The sequence below is a fragment of the Mastomys coucha genome, unplaced genomic scaffold (genome assembly GCF_008632895.1).
Source record: "Mastomys coucha isolate ucsf_1 unplaced genomic scaffold, UCSF_Mcou_1 pScaffold23, whole genome shotgun sequence".
Lineage (NCBI taxonomy): Eukaryota > Metazoa > Chordata > Mammalia > Rodentia > Muridae > Mastomys > Mastomys coucha.
In genome coordinates this window covers 39,093,236-39,109,028 of record NW_022196906.1, presented here as the reverse complement: position 1 = coordinate 39,109,028, position 15,793 = coordinate 39,093,236, and the positions used below count along the sequence as shown (strand labels likewise).

The 15,793-nt window shown below is 51.9% G+C and overlaps 1 protein-coding gene across 1 annotated transcript in view; it reads right to left on the bottom strand.

The window, feature by feature from the left end:
• Scn4b (sodium voltage-gated channel beta subunit 4) overlaps nt 1-7,966 on the bottom strand; it is a 15,942-nt gene extending 7,976 nt beyond the window's left edge. Inside the window, exon 1 of the mRNA XM_031345348.1 lies at nt 7,249-7,966. Within this exon, the coding sequence (XP_031201208.1) occupies nt 7,249-7,309 (61 nt within the window). The 5' untranslated portion in view covers nt 7,310-7,966. The remainder of the gene's footprint in view (nt 1-7,248) is intronic.
• Between the last annotated feature and the right edge of the window lie 7,827 nt (nt 7,967-15,793).

Genomic DNA, 15,793 nt, shown 5'->3' with positions numbered 1-15,793 from the left:
ACTCCTGAACTTGCAACTCCACCCTAGGTAGAGGGAGGCACCGGTTGGAGCCAGGGAGGTACCAGAACTCCCCCTTTCACCTGCACCCAGGGCACTTCCCTAGATCGGGGCGCACTCCTGGTGATGTTTGGGAGTCTCACGTGGGAGCCAGAGCTTCATCAGCTGGAAAGGCGCGATCGCCGCAGTCCCTACCACGGAGCTAGGGGCAGAGACACCTTAGGGCTGGACAGCGTCTCCAACTACACAAGGGGATCCCGAGGAGAAAAGGATGACTACCCGGTCCTCCGGAATGGAACTGTGGCCGCGGCCCCGGGGGACACAGACTATAGCGGCTACGACAGGAAAGAGCAAGCAGAGAGTAAGCAGCTCTCTGCAGAAGCCATTTGTATCAAGTGAGGGCACTCTGCAGGATACGGGACCTAGGGGGGTACCCTGTACCCTCCGGATCCAGTGAAGCGCAGCCTCCTCATCACTCTGCATCCACACTCTGCACCCTCACCCTAGAAATCACAGTGACATCCCCCACGGTCGCCTCAACCCCCACCACAGGACATCCTTCTGTCCTCCCCCTCCACAGGGCATCCCTCTGCCCCCCACACTCTATCCACAGGACATCCCTCTGCCTCAGGAGGCGTTGCTTTCCATAGGAGGTGTTGCCTCCTAAGTGCTCTTAAAAAACCTAACCCTCCTCTTTCCTGCACATTCCTTAGGGAGACCGCATTGCCTCAAGGTCGTTCCACACCGAAGGAGAGCCACACTGAACTCATACCTTTCTTTGCCAGTAGGGGAAATGAGCGCTCACTCCCATCTCAATTCTTAGGAAAGTCCTTTGTTGTCTAACTTAATTCCCTCGTGCTGCATCATAAATCAATTTCCTTTTGTTTTGCCCACAAGAGGTAATGACAATGCTATGAGTGACAGGCAAGGCAGACAAGGCACTCTAGGGAGTGCTGGTGGCCCAGTTCCTGCTCTCAGGGGTCCCTTCCCCTTCCTTGTGTCTCCTCTGCTTCTGGTTGCTACACACACACACACACACACACACACACACACACACACCAGGTCAGAAATTGCACCCTATGGCCCAGTAACCCAGTCCTGACCCCTGCCATGTCTGTGATGACAATAGGCAGATATTGATGAAGCATTTACTGTATGCCTGGAGCCTTTCAGCTTCCTGCTACCCCATCATATCTAAAATTATAGACCACACTGGAGAGAAAGCCAAGCCTAGAAAAGTCAGTGACTCCCTTAAGGTCAAAGAGGGAGACAGGAACCCCTCCTCACATCCTCACATGCTAAACTAGGTGCATTTGCTCACTGTGGCTCCAGCTCTTGCTAGATCACCTCCCTTTGCAACTCATGTGTGTGTGTGTGTGTGTGTGTGTGTGTGTGTGTGTATTTGTGTATGTGTGTGTGCATGGAATTATTGCAGTGGTTTTCCATGCTGAGAGACATCAGAATCGACTGGGGACAGGCATCGGCAAGTGTGGGTAGGCCCTGGAACTATGGGAGTCTTCAGAACTGGCCTCTCCCTGTAACTCCCAGAGAACAGTGTGGGTACAGACCACAATTTAAGAATAACTGTGCTAGAGGGCTCCCACACACTCATCCCCACTTTTAATAGGGTAGTAAATTGCAGGTGCACTATTTATCCTTTTATAGATGATAAAGTTGAGGCTCAGAGAGGTAAAATGACTTTCCTGTAGCCACACAGCAAATAGCCTCTTTGGAGCTCAGTAGTTACTATATGATAGCACAAGTATATTTTATAGACTACGCCCATTTCATCCGTAACCCATAAAGTTGTTATTCCTTTTATCCCCAATATACGCCTCAAATAAATAAAGATATAAAGGCCACATACCCAAGAAGTAAGGACGCGGCACTCAGAAATAGATCTGCTTTCCCCCAGAGCCATTCTGATGGGGGCCAGAGCTCCCTGGAATTCCTGGTTCTTCTTTTATCTCTGCTGTCTTCTACCCAACTCACACCCCACCCCCTGCCCGAGCCTTGAGGTCTAGAGCCAACAGCAGAGGATGAGAGCCTGAAGCTTTGCCTTCCATGCCTCCCTACGACCCCCTAAGCCCAGAACCAGGATACAGAGCAGAAGACGGGCAGCTTCTGAGCTGCAGAGTCTGCTCAGTGCGTCACCCTGATTGCTGTGACAGTGTGAGGATCTGAGTTCAAATTCCCAGCACCCACGTAAAAGCCAAGATGTAGCATAAGGCATCAGTAACTTCCAGTGCTAGCATGGGGAGGTGGGTGACAGAGACAGGAGGATTCCCAGAAGCTTGTGAGCTGGCAAGCTTGGTAGATGCAGCAGGGAAACAATGGAGAGATACTGTCTCAAATGAGGTGGAAGGCAAGGACCAGGGGTGTACTCTGACCTCCACGGACACACTGCAGCATGCCCACATTCGCTCACGAACACATAAACACATCTCTACGGTTACAAAGAAAAAAAAAAAGACCAAGAAGAAGAAGCTTTCTAAACTGGATGTGATGGCTCGCACCTGGAATCCCAGAACTCAGCAAAGTTGGAAAGAGAGCTGCAACGTTGAGATCAGCTTAAGTCGGAAGGATAGCTGCAACGTTGAGACCAGCTTCTGCTGCAGCATGAGACTCTGTCTCAAAAATAAAAGGAAGGGAGGAGGGAGCAAGCTCCCTAGTAATTCCTCTGAGCTTAAGCCTGGACCCAGTAACTAGGATCCTGCTGTAGATGGGGGATGAGGGGGGCGACACGACTCATCTCCAGGGGCCAAATTCCTCCTTCCCAACTCCAGCTCAAATTAGCAATTCCAGAGCACAGAAGCACTTCATAGAGAAGATGACAATTTGTTTGCTTTTGAGATAGAGTCATATGGGCCAGACTAGAACTTGCTATGCAAGCAAGGATGACCTTGAATTTCTCGCCCTCCACCTCCACCTCCTGGGGTGCTGGGATTGCAAGCCTGTGTCTCCGTGCCTGGTTTGAGAAAATGCCTTTGATTGCTTTAAATAGATAGAAGCAGAGAAGAGCAGAAGAAAAGTTCAGAAGGAAGAACACTATTTCTTTAAGTTCTGGCTCACCGCACAGTGCGCATTTCTGCTTGATGCGGGTGACTTAACTCTATCTAATACGATGAGGACTCTGAGTGGTGCACTACCACATCCTCACTGGCCTGGAGGGGATAAAGGAAACCCACAGAGATGGTTTTCACACAGTCATCCCTGCCCAAGTAGAAACCTAGGAGATAGTAAGGAGGCAAGCCTGGATGCTTCTGCAACACACAACCCCCCCAGCCAGGCATGGGGAAGTCCTTCCAGCTGTCTGGGAAGTTGGTGCACAAGCTCCTGTGAGGCTGAGCTTGGGAGGGAAGAGCATAGGTCGTGATCCACTAACAGGCCCCTGCAGGGCTACTTCAGCAGCTTGACCAAAGCTGAAATGGACTGGTCAGCAAGTCCCAGTCTGCCTGCTGACCTTGACAAAGTCAGAGGTGCCACATCCTACAAGCGCATCCCCAGAGCAGTGCAGTGATAGCTATAAACTTTCCTACCCCCCACGCTTGGTGGGAAGCCAAAATATGAGGCTGTGTAAAACACAGGAAGGACTTCGATAAGGGAGAGATCCTTGGGGAGAGGATATTGTTCCAAAGAGGTGAGGGGAACAGGGCTGTCCCTACACCAGCATTGGATATAACCAGGGCACCACTAGTTTTTTCTTAAAGACTACTGTGTCGGCCAAGACTGTCTCCTGGCTACTCATGAATTGATTTATTCCTTCACCCTCTACCACATCTTGGATTATTTCCATGTGGCAATTTCCCTAAGTAAAGGGCTTTCTTGCTCTGCCCAAAAGTTACCTTCTTAGAATGCCAGCATGGGTGTTGGGTCTGTCTGTGTGTTGGCCCACCTTCTGGCACTATGGGATCCATAAAGTGTCTTCTGTCAGAGTCCTGTGGAGTTCCACCCCCATCCTCACAGCCTGGCTTTTCCTAAGTCATTTACCCACCTTCAGCAGCCATCTTCAGAAGTCCCTAGCTCCTGCCACCCTGCTGGGACTTTGTCCTGGGAGAAAGACAGACTCAGGGTTCACAAGTCCTACTAAAGTTTTTGAAAAGTATTTAGGGCTGTACATGACTCACTAAGGAAAGCATTTACTAGCAAACGTGAGTTCAGTTCCCAGAAACCTTGTAAAAATAATGGATATAGTGGTGTGGCTTTGTAACTCCAGAAGTGAGAAGGCAGAGACCGGAGTATGCCTTGGGCTCACTAGCCAGTCAGTCTTGTCTACTCATGCAGAAGCTCCAGGTCAAATGATACCAGTTGTCTCACCTGAGGAATGACAAGCAGGGCCAACTTCCTGCGAATGCATGTACACACACACATACACACACACACACACAAAGCATTCTGCACATGGCTATACTATTAAACATTCACACTAACAGGAATCCAATGGCTGCAACCATCCATTTCAAGGTCTATCCCAGGCTGTAAACATTCCATCCTCTTTCCCATAACCAGAGATCAGTCACACCCAGGCAGGGTAGGGGGCAGAAGGAGAGTGGAATGGTGCCTGCTCTAAGTTTAGCTCCAAGGACTTGCGGGGCATGTGGAGCAGAAGCTCAGCTGAGACTCTCTGGCCCCAGGGAGGAAGAATGGCTCAGAGTTGGAGCTAGGAGGAAGAAAGTGGGCCGAGGGCATGAGTGAAGAGCCCCCTCCTGGGAGAGAGGCCTCAGGGGCCTGAGGAAACAGGGCTGGGCCAGGCAAGGCTCCTGGGTCCTATGGCAAAGGAAAGCTTTCTGCTCCCTCACCCTAGGCAACCTGCCTTCCTGCTTCCTGCCCACCCCCATGAGCTTTGCCAGGATAGAAGCATGCCCCTGAGACAGCACTGGTTCAGCAAAATCAGCTTTACAAACAAGTCCAAACAGTGGGTCTGTTCCTCTTTTTAAAGGCCACTGGGCAGTGGTGTTGGCCCGCCGCATGCATGGAGACCCCCCAAGGAGCAGCCACAGGGCAAGGTGATCCCATTAGGAGGTAGCCAGTCATAAGGGCTTAGTTCCTGCAAGCCTGCCTTCTGCAGATCTAAGAGTTAATCATCTTTTCCAGATGCAGACTGGCCCCTACCCCCTCCTCCCCTCTTCTCCAGGATCTCCCGGGTAAGCCTTGCTGCTTTCTTCCTTTGAGTGGGACTCAACACCCTTTCCTTAATTGTGTGCTCATTAAACAAGCCCTTAATAAATACACACCAGGGGAGAGAGGGTTGTGCAACACAGCGCCCTCACAAGTGATAATTAAACACAGATCATGGCAATTAAGCAAATCAGGGAGCAAGGAAAGGGTGGGCAGACTATCAGATACATACCCAGGAAAAGACTGGAACCTCAATTGCAGCACTGTGGCCTTGTGAACCACTTCAGAAAAAAAGCTATGGTTGTTTGTGTTTTCAAAAACAAAAACAAACAGACAAACAAACAAACAAACAAAAAAACACCAGGGTCTCAGTCTGGGAAACGGAGTTGATAGAGAGAGAGGACTTCAGGGACACCATGTTGTCAATTGTGAAGCAAAGCTCTGACTACTGCTCATACCCACCCAAAGCCATCTACGCCATGTCCCAGGGCTTCACTCATTCCCAGGCTCTAAACACAAGCCCCACTGACCTTCCCTCTCATCAGATGGCCTGGATTTTCTCCCACTTGACCATCAGCTGGGCATGCACCCATTGGCAGGTTACTATCCCTCTCTGGGCTATACATTCCTCACCTTTTGGAACACTCCTCACTATGGTTCTGCCCTATTCATACCAGAGCTCTGCCCTGCTCTCCACTCGCCTCACTCCCCAACCCCAGGACCCTTCTTGGTTGTCCACAGAAGCCTGCTTCTATGATATTCTAGCAGGGCAAGGCCTAGTACTCCCTTAGCCAATCAAACACGGGAGTAAGGCAACCCATAGCATGCAGTAGCTGGTTTATTGACTCGAGTTTTGGTACCTCTGAGACCCCCTCACCCTACTGTGGCCACAGGAGAGCCCTGGAATGAAGCAAGTGTGTGGACTCCAGTGGAATGACACTGTACCCATACTATGAAGAAGAGCCTTGGGCTTTAAAGAGTTAGCATGAAATCTGTACAACATCTGTGGTATGGTATGGGACAAAACATCAGTGTCTTAAATCTGGCCTCTGGGAGGTGAGTAAGGCAGAGCTCAGGAGCAGAATACTGACCCCAACACCTGACAGGTACCCACAGGACAGATCTGCATGCGGTTTTCAGGTGCAAGAGCAGCAGTGGCTTCCCACAAGAGACCTGTGTCCCCTGCTTCCAGCACAAATACCCCTACCATGTGCCTGATCCAATGGGGGTGGGTGGGTTATGCTATCAAAAAACAAACTTGACTTATATAAACAGGAAGAGGTACAGGTGCCAGAGACGGAGTCAGCTTACATTGGAAGTCAGGCTGTGTAGACGATTACATTCTGGTCTGGAGTAATAAATACCATTGCTTAATCTCTTGGAGTTTGACACTCAAAACCATCATGTGAATATTAATAGATAGCCATAAGAGTCTATACCCTCTGTGTCCTCTGGGCCTCACTCCTCTCTCTTCCCAGTCTTCCCCAAAAATGAAGAGCCAGTAACAAACCAAACAGGTCTTCCCCCAAAGAAACTCTTTAAAGGAAGAGGGACAAGGACCTTCTGAAAAGGTGGCTTTTGAATGGTCCTCTGGGTTCTTCTAAGTCCTTCCAGCATTTGAAAGAGTGGCAGGAACACCAAAAAGGAAGAAGGTGGAAGATCCTAGCAAAGAATCGGGAGGGAGACCCTCCTCCCCCATTGGAGCACCATCCCCTGCTGCTAGGGAAGCAAGTCAATAGCTCTAGGCAAGAGTGGCAGACACCGCTACACCTGCAAGCTCCTTGGAGCCCGGACACTCAAGGCAGTAGACACCCCACCCCACCCCCACCCCACCAGCATGCCTTAACTCCGGTCTCAGGAGGATTCCCCTACTGCAGCTCTAACACCTAGTTCCAAAAGGCATCGAAGGGAACAAAAAACTCATTGCCAGGGTGGCTGGGGTGGGGTTGGGGGTGAAGGAAATGCACAGGGTTCCCAGGTAGCATAGTCACAAAACTAAGGGTCCAAAAGGAAGACCGACATCCCAATCATTTGATGCCACTTGTCTAAGGCACCTCTCTTCACCTCCTTCAGGATGGGGTGGGGTTAAGAAAGAGGCGAGAGAGAGAAAAGACAAAACTGGGGCTTTCTTACCCAAAAGCCCAGTGCCCAGCCATCTCGCCTGAGTATTGCCTCGGTTCGCAGCCCGGGACATGGTCCTGTTCTCTCCCGAGCGCTCTGGGGGCTTGGGATGGGGTGGTGGGGACAGCCGGGCTCTCCGCCCGAGGTCGGCTGTGGGCCCCTCAGATGCCAGGGGAGCTCCGCGCCGCTGGTCGGGGCTCCGGAAAGTTATCCGGGAGAGAGCGAGACGAGGGGGAGGACAAGAAGGGGGAGGCGCGCCCTCCTGCCTCTTGGAGCCGGCTGCAGGAGCCGGGGCTGGAGGGGGGAGGAGGAGCCGGAGCTGAAGGGAGGACGCCGGGGCGAGCGGCACTGCGATGCGCCTCTGCTCTGGAAGCGCTCCAGCCGCAGGAGGGGCGGCGTCCCCGCCGGTTTCGCACAGTGCCCGACGCGCCGTGGATCACCACCGTAGGGTCCAGCCTGGGCAGCCCTCACCCTCTTCAGCCGGACGGAGAGGCTGCGGCTTGGCACTGCAGGGCCAGCCCGCAGACGCCCGCATCATCCCAAGCGCCGAGCTGCCAATTAGGAGAAGAGTTCACGGGGGAGTAGAGGTGGAGCTTTTAGGTTTGTTGGAAGGCTGTTTTGTTCCGCTCAGAGAACACGAGTAAGGGCAGCGGCTGCCTCTCCGGGGACTGCCGGGAGGACATCCGCAGCGAGCGCTGCCGCAGCCGGTGGGCGTGTGCCGGCTTGCCCGCTGCGGACAACCGGTACAGCTCTGAACCAACACGCGTCGCTTCCCGCCGCGCCGCTCATTCGCTCTGAGGATGGCTTTTAGGCCGTGGCAAACCTAGCTTCCCCTGCCAAGTCTCCCGCACGCCGCCCACCAACCCATTTCTGCACAGACTCTTTGCACGTTGGAGGTTGACAGTCACTTGGAGACAGCGTGCTTTCCCCGCAGCGCGGGGTGGTGGGGGTGGAGGGAAGCAACCGTAAACACCAAGAAGGTCCCCCTCAAGACCTCAGTTCAACTACCTAAGCTACCCTCCAGGACAAAGCCTCCTCCTCGCTATCCGGAGACCAGTTAAACCTTGGAAATACACCCTCCACCTCACCACACCCTCCACCCATCTTCCAACCTGGAATTCCTGGTAGGCTTCAGCGCCATAAGAAACCATTGAGGTTGTATTCAGAATGTCACCTGTCAGCGGGGAGAACCTTGTTGTTTTCTTTTGCTTCTTCGTTGGTTCAACAGCTCTGATGCCCCGTGTTTGCTGCTGGAGAACTCTGAACAACGCACACAACCTTCTGGAGACGTCTCTGCTATCTGCTGGATGGTGACCCCATTGATACTTACCTCCTGAGGTCATGCAATATAGCATCATTCTCAACCCTAGGCACCAGGGAGGGCAGTCCTGGGCCCTTAGTTTTAGAGGACCTCATGCTAGCCCATGAGTCCAGGGGGCCACAACAGGGAACTCAAGTTCTAAAGGACCTTCTCGGAGTTCTAAAGGGTTCTGGGGATCCAAGAACCTAGTGTTTCCCCTAGAGGGGACTTGGACTCCTCTCCAATCCTTCCTCTGAAATGAGGAGTGTGCCACAGACCCAAGAAGCAGACTAATGGCAGCTGTGTGGATAAGTGCGATGAGCAAGTGGGTGGTTCCTGAGTGGAGCCCCGGTGGCTGCAGGACCAGCCACAAAAAGCAAGGTGATTGGGAGAGAGTCTGAAAAAGTCCCATTTGGACCCCATCTTCTAGGCCATCAAGGAAAAGCAGTCAAAGGCAGAGGATGGGAGATAAATTTTACTTAGTGATCCTGATTTGCTGCTGCTGCTGCTGCTGCTGCTGCTGCTGCTGCTGCTGCTGCTGCTGCTGCTGCTTTGAGAGAGGATTTCTCTGTGTAGCCCTGTAGGCCAGGCTGGCCTGGAACTTAGAGATCTACCTCAGAAGTCTACCTGCCTCTTCTTCCCAGTGCTGGGATGAAAGGTGTTCTCCACCACACCTTGCTGATTATCCTGATGTATAACCTACACTGAGACTCCGTGTGCCTTTTTGCACTTGTCTCTTGCACCAGACCTTCCCAACATTAGAAATAGAACTGGATGTAAAGACTCAAAGAGATAAACACGTATTAACATGCTTGGCAGAGTGCTGGGCACACATCTGAACACATCTGAGTTCAAAGAAGCCTGGGGCCCCAGAGGCGAAACCATGTCCAGGAGAAGTTTGACCTTTGGGAGGGCCTTCTACTATGCAAGCAAGGCCAGGCATCCACTCTGCCCATGTTATTTTTACAGCAGGGTCATGTTTCTCCCAGCACTAGACTGAGGTGAGAGGAGGTGAGCCAAAGGGAAAGAAAGTGACCCCGGCCCGGAAAACAAGGAGGGAGGGGAAATAGAACTCCAGAGATATCTTTAGACCCTGGTGGCAGAGGGAGGTGACCGGTTCCCCTGAGTGCCCTACCCCCACACACATCTTCGAATCTCTTACTGTTCCCTGAATGCTTTCACTGAGAGGACCTTACTGTACCCTCACACCTCCCAAACACACACAGTGGAGTATGTGGGCCAGGGATGGAGTATGTATGGGCCAAGGTCACAGGCAGAGTCCTGGGTAAATCCAGGCTTGGTGCCTCTCTGAGGCTTGGTTTCTACAACTCCCACTCCTGCTCCTAGCTGTTCTACTAACAGGGCCCCTAGCTGGGCAGAACAAGGACTTGGGGAACACCAGGCAGAAGTGGACTGAGAGGCTTCACATCCCTAGGGCACAGTTCCCTCAGAAAGCTACTGCAATAACAGAGCTAAGAAGGTCCTCCTGAGGAGGCCAAAGGACAGGCAGGGTGGAGAAGGTCCCATTCCTCCTCCTCACCCTTGGGAAACTCTTAAGAAGTCCCACCAGATGAACTTCTCTTTCCTCACAGAGGTCTCTAGTCATGGAGAGCAAACAAAATGTACATTTCCTTCTAGGGCCGTGGGTATCTGGAGGCACAGGTCTGGGTGGTTTGGCTCAGAAATCCCTTGAAGTTTGCAGGGACAATGAGATAGGGTGGACCAGCGCCAAAGGGCTGTCAGACAATCATCCATTCCTCAAGCTGGCAGAGACAGCCCAGGCTTAAGTGGAAGGAGCTGCTTCCTTGGGAATTCAGGTAGGTTAGCCCCCAAACCCTATCTGACCAGACAACGGACTCAGCAGAAAGCCTCCTTCCCTCCTACAGGGCTAGAATAGAGTTAGGGAGGGGAGGGGATCCTTATTTTTGGAACAGGGGAACAAACATCTAGAAGAGTCACCAAAAGGAGTCAGGATCATAGTAAGGAAGGCCTCTGAGTGGTTCTGACACCAGAGGACACTCACTACCTCCACAGGATCACCTTGTACAGGTGACCCTGCCAGCAGATGGAAGACCTCCCTGTCAGTTCCCAGCCAGTAGGCCAAGAACCTTCATGAGAGAAAAGGGGGCCAAGAGTAGGATGAGGTCCCAGAGCTAATTTGAGAGGCATTCTTCCTAAGGTGTAGGAACTTGACAGAGCATCTCTTCTTTATATTACTCCCCCCTTTGTCCTTGTCTTCCCCCTTTCTTCCCTCTCCCCAGAAGCCCTCACACTCTTCCCAGGACACTGCAGGTACTGCAGGCACTTAAGCATCGTGCCACTGACTGGATTCTGCAGGGAGTTGGTCCTACACCCTCACCTTATGGCTTCCTTCAGACCTTGGATCCCTACCAGAAGCCGCATCTGCATCTTGCCTATCCTGGGCGCCCCTTCCACTTGTAAACAGGGTCCCCATCTCAGACAGAGCCACTACAAGCACAGGATTCTCCGCATTTAAAAAAAAAATTAAAAGCTCACAAGTTCTTCTGCCATTTGGGGGAAGGGGGTTGAGCTGATGCTGCTGGGCCAATGTTTGGGAGCTTCTTTCTAAAGCATCTGAATGCGCTCACATCCCCTTCTCCCTGGCTCAGATTGGCTGCCTCACTCAGCCACCGTCTTAGCCTCCACAGAAGTTTGGCAGGTGCTGAGAGAGTTAACAAGACAGCATGCACCACAGGCAGGCACGTGGCTGAACAGTCCAGCAAAGGATGCTGCATGGCCACCTCAGTTCAACCGGGGCTCCCGGGACATTAGTGAGTTGGTACAAAGCTAAGCTTTCTCTAACCCTTCCTCTTGAGGAGACTTCTCTCTTTCTTCTTAACCTGCCCTCACTTCCTAGGAGCTCAAGGTATAGGCGGGTAAGCAGTCACTCGCCCCACCTCCCACCTCCCACCCCCCACCCCTTTTTCCCTTTCTTCAGGTTCTGTCCAAACATCCTTTCAGGCAAAGGGGGATGGGGAGCCCCAGACAGATGAGCTCATTGGAAGGATCAGGGTGGAGGGAGGAGGGAGCCAAGCCATCCCGAGCACAGACATGCTGGCCGGACAGTCCCAAGCTGGAGAGGGGTGTGTGGCCACTTCTAGAAGCAGCTCAGAGATGGGTGAGTCCTGGGCATCTTTCTTGGGGACCACACTGGGGTGGGGACTGAAGCCCCTAGGCAGCTATCGTAACCAGCAACCCAGAGCTATGTTTAACTGCTTCCCGGGTCACCAAGTGCGCTGCCTTCTTATCAGTGGAGGATCGGGTCCCAAGAGGCATGGGATCTGGAGGTTTTGGGAAGTTTTGTAATACATTGCAGCTGCTGTCCATCATGAGACTATCATATCAGCTAAGTGGCCACATGTGCTCCTAGAAACCAGGGCACCATCCTGCCCCCTCAAATGGGCACCTAATACAAAAATACAAAATTGTGTCGAATATCAAGCAGGATACTAAATATCCTAATCCTGTTCTCTCTCCACAATCATTTTAGTTGGGGCTTGGGGATGGGGGAAGGGGGTAGCTAGGAGAGGAGGCATGCAAGAGGAGGAGAGAGGATGGGGTGAAGAGGGGGGGAAAGAAAGAGGGGAGGTGGGAGGGAAACACTGAGTGTGGGGGGCATCTTTCCTGGGTGGAATGCAGCTTCAGGAAGTAAGGGTGTGACAAGCTGAGGAGTCCGAGATTGGGAGAGCTTAAGCCAGGTGGGTAAGGACTCACAGGCTTTCAGTGGTGACAGGAGGAGCTAGAGGCCAAGAGGGAAAAAGGTGGCCAGCAGAGGCCGCCACCTACACACAGAAACAGGGAGGCAGAGCACCAGGCCCGAATGGGACATTAGAGGCCTCTGCTCCTTTTGACCCCTACATCACCCATGAGCATTTTGGAATTGGCCCAATTCAACCTTTCCTCCACCTGCCCCTAAGTCTTTGCACCTCAGGGAGCCAGTCCATCGTCCTTATGCTATAAAGTGATGGCTTTGGTTTCACACGGGGGTGGGGGGGCTGGCCTTTTAATCAGCTCTGCAGTTTCTTAGCCACACCCCCTTGTTTGTACATATGCTGACTACAGCAGAAATAAGAAAGGAACAAGCATTTGGGGCATGTCTTTATGATTGGCTAGACTGACATAGATTACCTAGCCAGTGCCAGACACAGCAGGTACTTAATAAATAGTGGCTCTTCTTATAGGTCTAGCCAGCTGTCATTCAAGCCCATTGAGGTGGGACATGAAAGCTAGCCCTACTCCTACCAAGAAGGCAAGCTTCATTGGAAAGCATACTATGTGACAGGCTGGGCAGGCATGTGGTAGACTGGCAAAGCTGAGAGAGGTAAGAAGGAAAGAAATGCCCATGGGGGAAGGGTGAGGACTTTCATCTTTTATGTATAGTCTTATCTGTAAAGACAGGAGAATTCACAGCCCTGGATGGCAGACCAAAGAAGGCAAGGTAGGTTTGGCTTGATCTTTGGAAAGAAGCTCCACAGAAGCACCTGGCTTCAAATTTCTCACTGCCTTCCAACTATTTTCTCATTCTGTCTAGGGGTTTGACATCACTGTCACCCCCCCACCCTTCTAAATTATGTAAAGAAGATGTAGGTGGGGGGGTGTAAATAGGACTGGTGAGATGGCTCAGTGGGTGCCTGATGATCAGAGTTCAATCCCCAAAACCCATATGGTAGGAGGAGAGAAATGACTCCTGCAAGTTGTCCTCTGACCTCCATATGCACACACACAAACACACATGCACACACACTAAATAAATAAATGTTAAAAAGTGAGGTACAAAGGTAAGGAGAAGGCCTGGGGAAGATCATGGCTGAATAGAAAGACGAAGGGCTTATTGTTATCTATCTCCAAGCAAGCAGGGGTTAATCCTGCTTCTATCATGTGAGCCTTAAGTTAGGGCTGCCAGAGCCAGTGTCAGTAGCCTTAAAGGCTATCTAAAGGTGTCTTGAATCTTCTTGACAACACCTCCAAAGCTATGCTTGAATACCTTCAGGGATGGAGATTCCTTACCTTGGGGAACTCACGGCCTGCACAGCTGACCTCCACTGGATCCATCGCTGCCTCCGCCAGCTAGTCCTAGTATTTCGCCTTGGGCAGATCCATGTGACCTCAGCCTTCCCCACTAGGTTTGCCAACAGCTGGAATACACACTTCCCTTCCTGGCTAAGCATACCATCTTCCTCTGCCCTTGTGTGCATGTAGAGAGGGGGTGGGGAACCTCTCAGTCTGCTGGGATAAATGATGTGGTAGGCCCATTTAAGAAGCAGAGCCTGAGCTAAATGTGGCTTTGCTGGGACTATAAGGAATGCCCCCTTCCACAGAATCTGAAGTAGCCAAGGTCAGTGTCCAGGCTCTGTTCAGTTCCCTTCTCCATAGCGTTAACTTCCTGGACTTTCAAGGTCATTATTGCCCGAGGAAGGAAAAACTACATCGCCAGGCCACCTACTCCCCACTTCTCAGGTTCTCTATTCTCCCTCCTCCACCTGCAGCCTCCTCCCCACCTCAGTCTGGGGTCTTTTCTGTCCTATGGGAGAACAGGGCCCTTGACTGATTCCTCTATATGCCATGTTACAATTCATGATATAGGTCCCTGCTGGACACCCTGTTCCTGGGTCCCTGGAACTCTCACCGTCTGGCAGGAGCCTCTCTTGAGAGGTAACTGGCACCTTGGATAGGAGAAATAGCTTGAACCTAGGGAGATTCGGGGGAGACCCTGTGAGGAGGAGAGCAAGCCAACAGGGCTCTCTGGAAGAGTTCCAGTAGTGGGTCTCAAGCAACAGAGACCTTTCTGGGCACCAAGGTGACAGTGGCGAAGGCCAAGGGGCACAATGGGAACTTGCCCATCTGTCATACAGCTAGGTGCCTAGTGTGCATCCATCAGACCCTGCCCTGGGTTCCTCTCACCTAAGTGTGTGGATGCCACCCTTCCCCTGCAAGATGGGTGGGAGAGCCCTAACCTACACAGAGCAGGCATACAAGCCAATAAAAGGCAGGCTGGGCTAGAGAGCATGAACACAGAGACAGAAGTAAAGGAGAATGGTTCTTGCCATGGACACTGGGTCAGCCTGGGGAAGAAAGACCAGGGCTCTGACCCACTGACAGCCAGCCCCATGACTTCCCTTCTCTGAATTTCTGCTTTGAAAACTAGCCTTTAAGGAAGCATGAACCTCTTCTATACCAACACAGGCCACAGAAAGGGGCGAGGCAGGAGTTGGGCTACCATGGATGCTGGGCTGAGGTGTTCTAGGCCCAGCACTAGATCGGGGTTGCAGGAAGAAAGGCAAGGGTTTTTTGTCCACCACAAGACTCTCTCTATTCTTGATTCAACATTCAGCCTTAAGCCAATTCTGGTCCTCTGTTTCCCCTCTAGGACAATGAGGAGACCTGGCTGTGTATTCGGTGGGGTCCTCCCATATCTCTGACGTTGTAAATACCTACTTGCTTGCTCCATCCCTGTGGTCCAGATTCCTATCCCACACGTGGCTATCAGGATAGTGAAGGAACGGCTTGGTTTGGTCCTTTCAGCCTGGCTGAGGAAATCAGGAAGCCAATGACCTGACCAAATCAGAGCAGGAAGTAGGATGAGGGAAGTCTTTCCTCCCAAGGCAACTTGAGCTACAAACAAAACTCTCCCATCCAACCCCAAAGACATCAAATTAGGATAAATACCTGGATCCCCCCTCCCAGAAGCCAGGCACACTCTGAACCTTCCAAGTGTTCATGGGGGGAGGGAGAAGAAGACTATTGGTGACATGCCTGAGCGTCAAGGACCTGTGTCCAACCTGAAGGCACCAGGCAGTCTTCCTGGTGCTTCTACTCAGGCTCGTGCCTCAGTTCTTCTCTTGAGAACAAAGACATTCATCTCTGACATCCTGTCCTCAGAGGGACTCAGGGAGCTCCAGGGAACAGGCACCCTTCTAATCCTCTAGCTGTTAATGCTGGCTATCTTTGGTTAACACTGCTGCTTCCTTCCTGGTGTCTCCCTTAGGTAGCATCTGTGGCCATCACAAGCATCAGGTTACTAATCCTGAGCTCTTCCTGGAATATTCCTGACCACTAACCACCAAGGTGGGTCTCCAGGTCACCAGCGGACAGGCTGGAACATGAGAGAAAAATGACCTACTACTTATAAAATTTCCAGGACATTCAGAAAATTTAAGCCCCTAGACAGTGGAGACCCCAAACAGAAGGTTGGCATTGGTCTTGAACATTATTTAAACGTGTGTGTGTGTGTGTGTG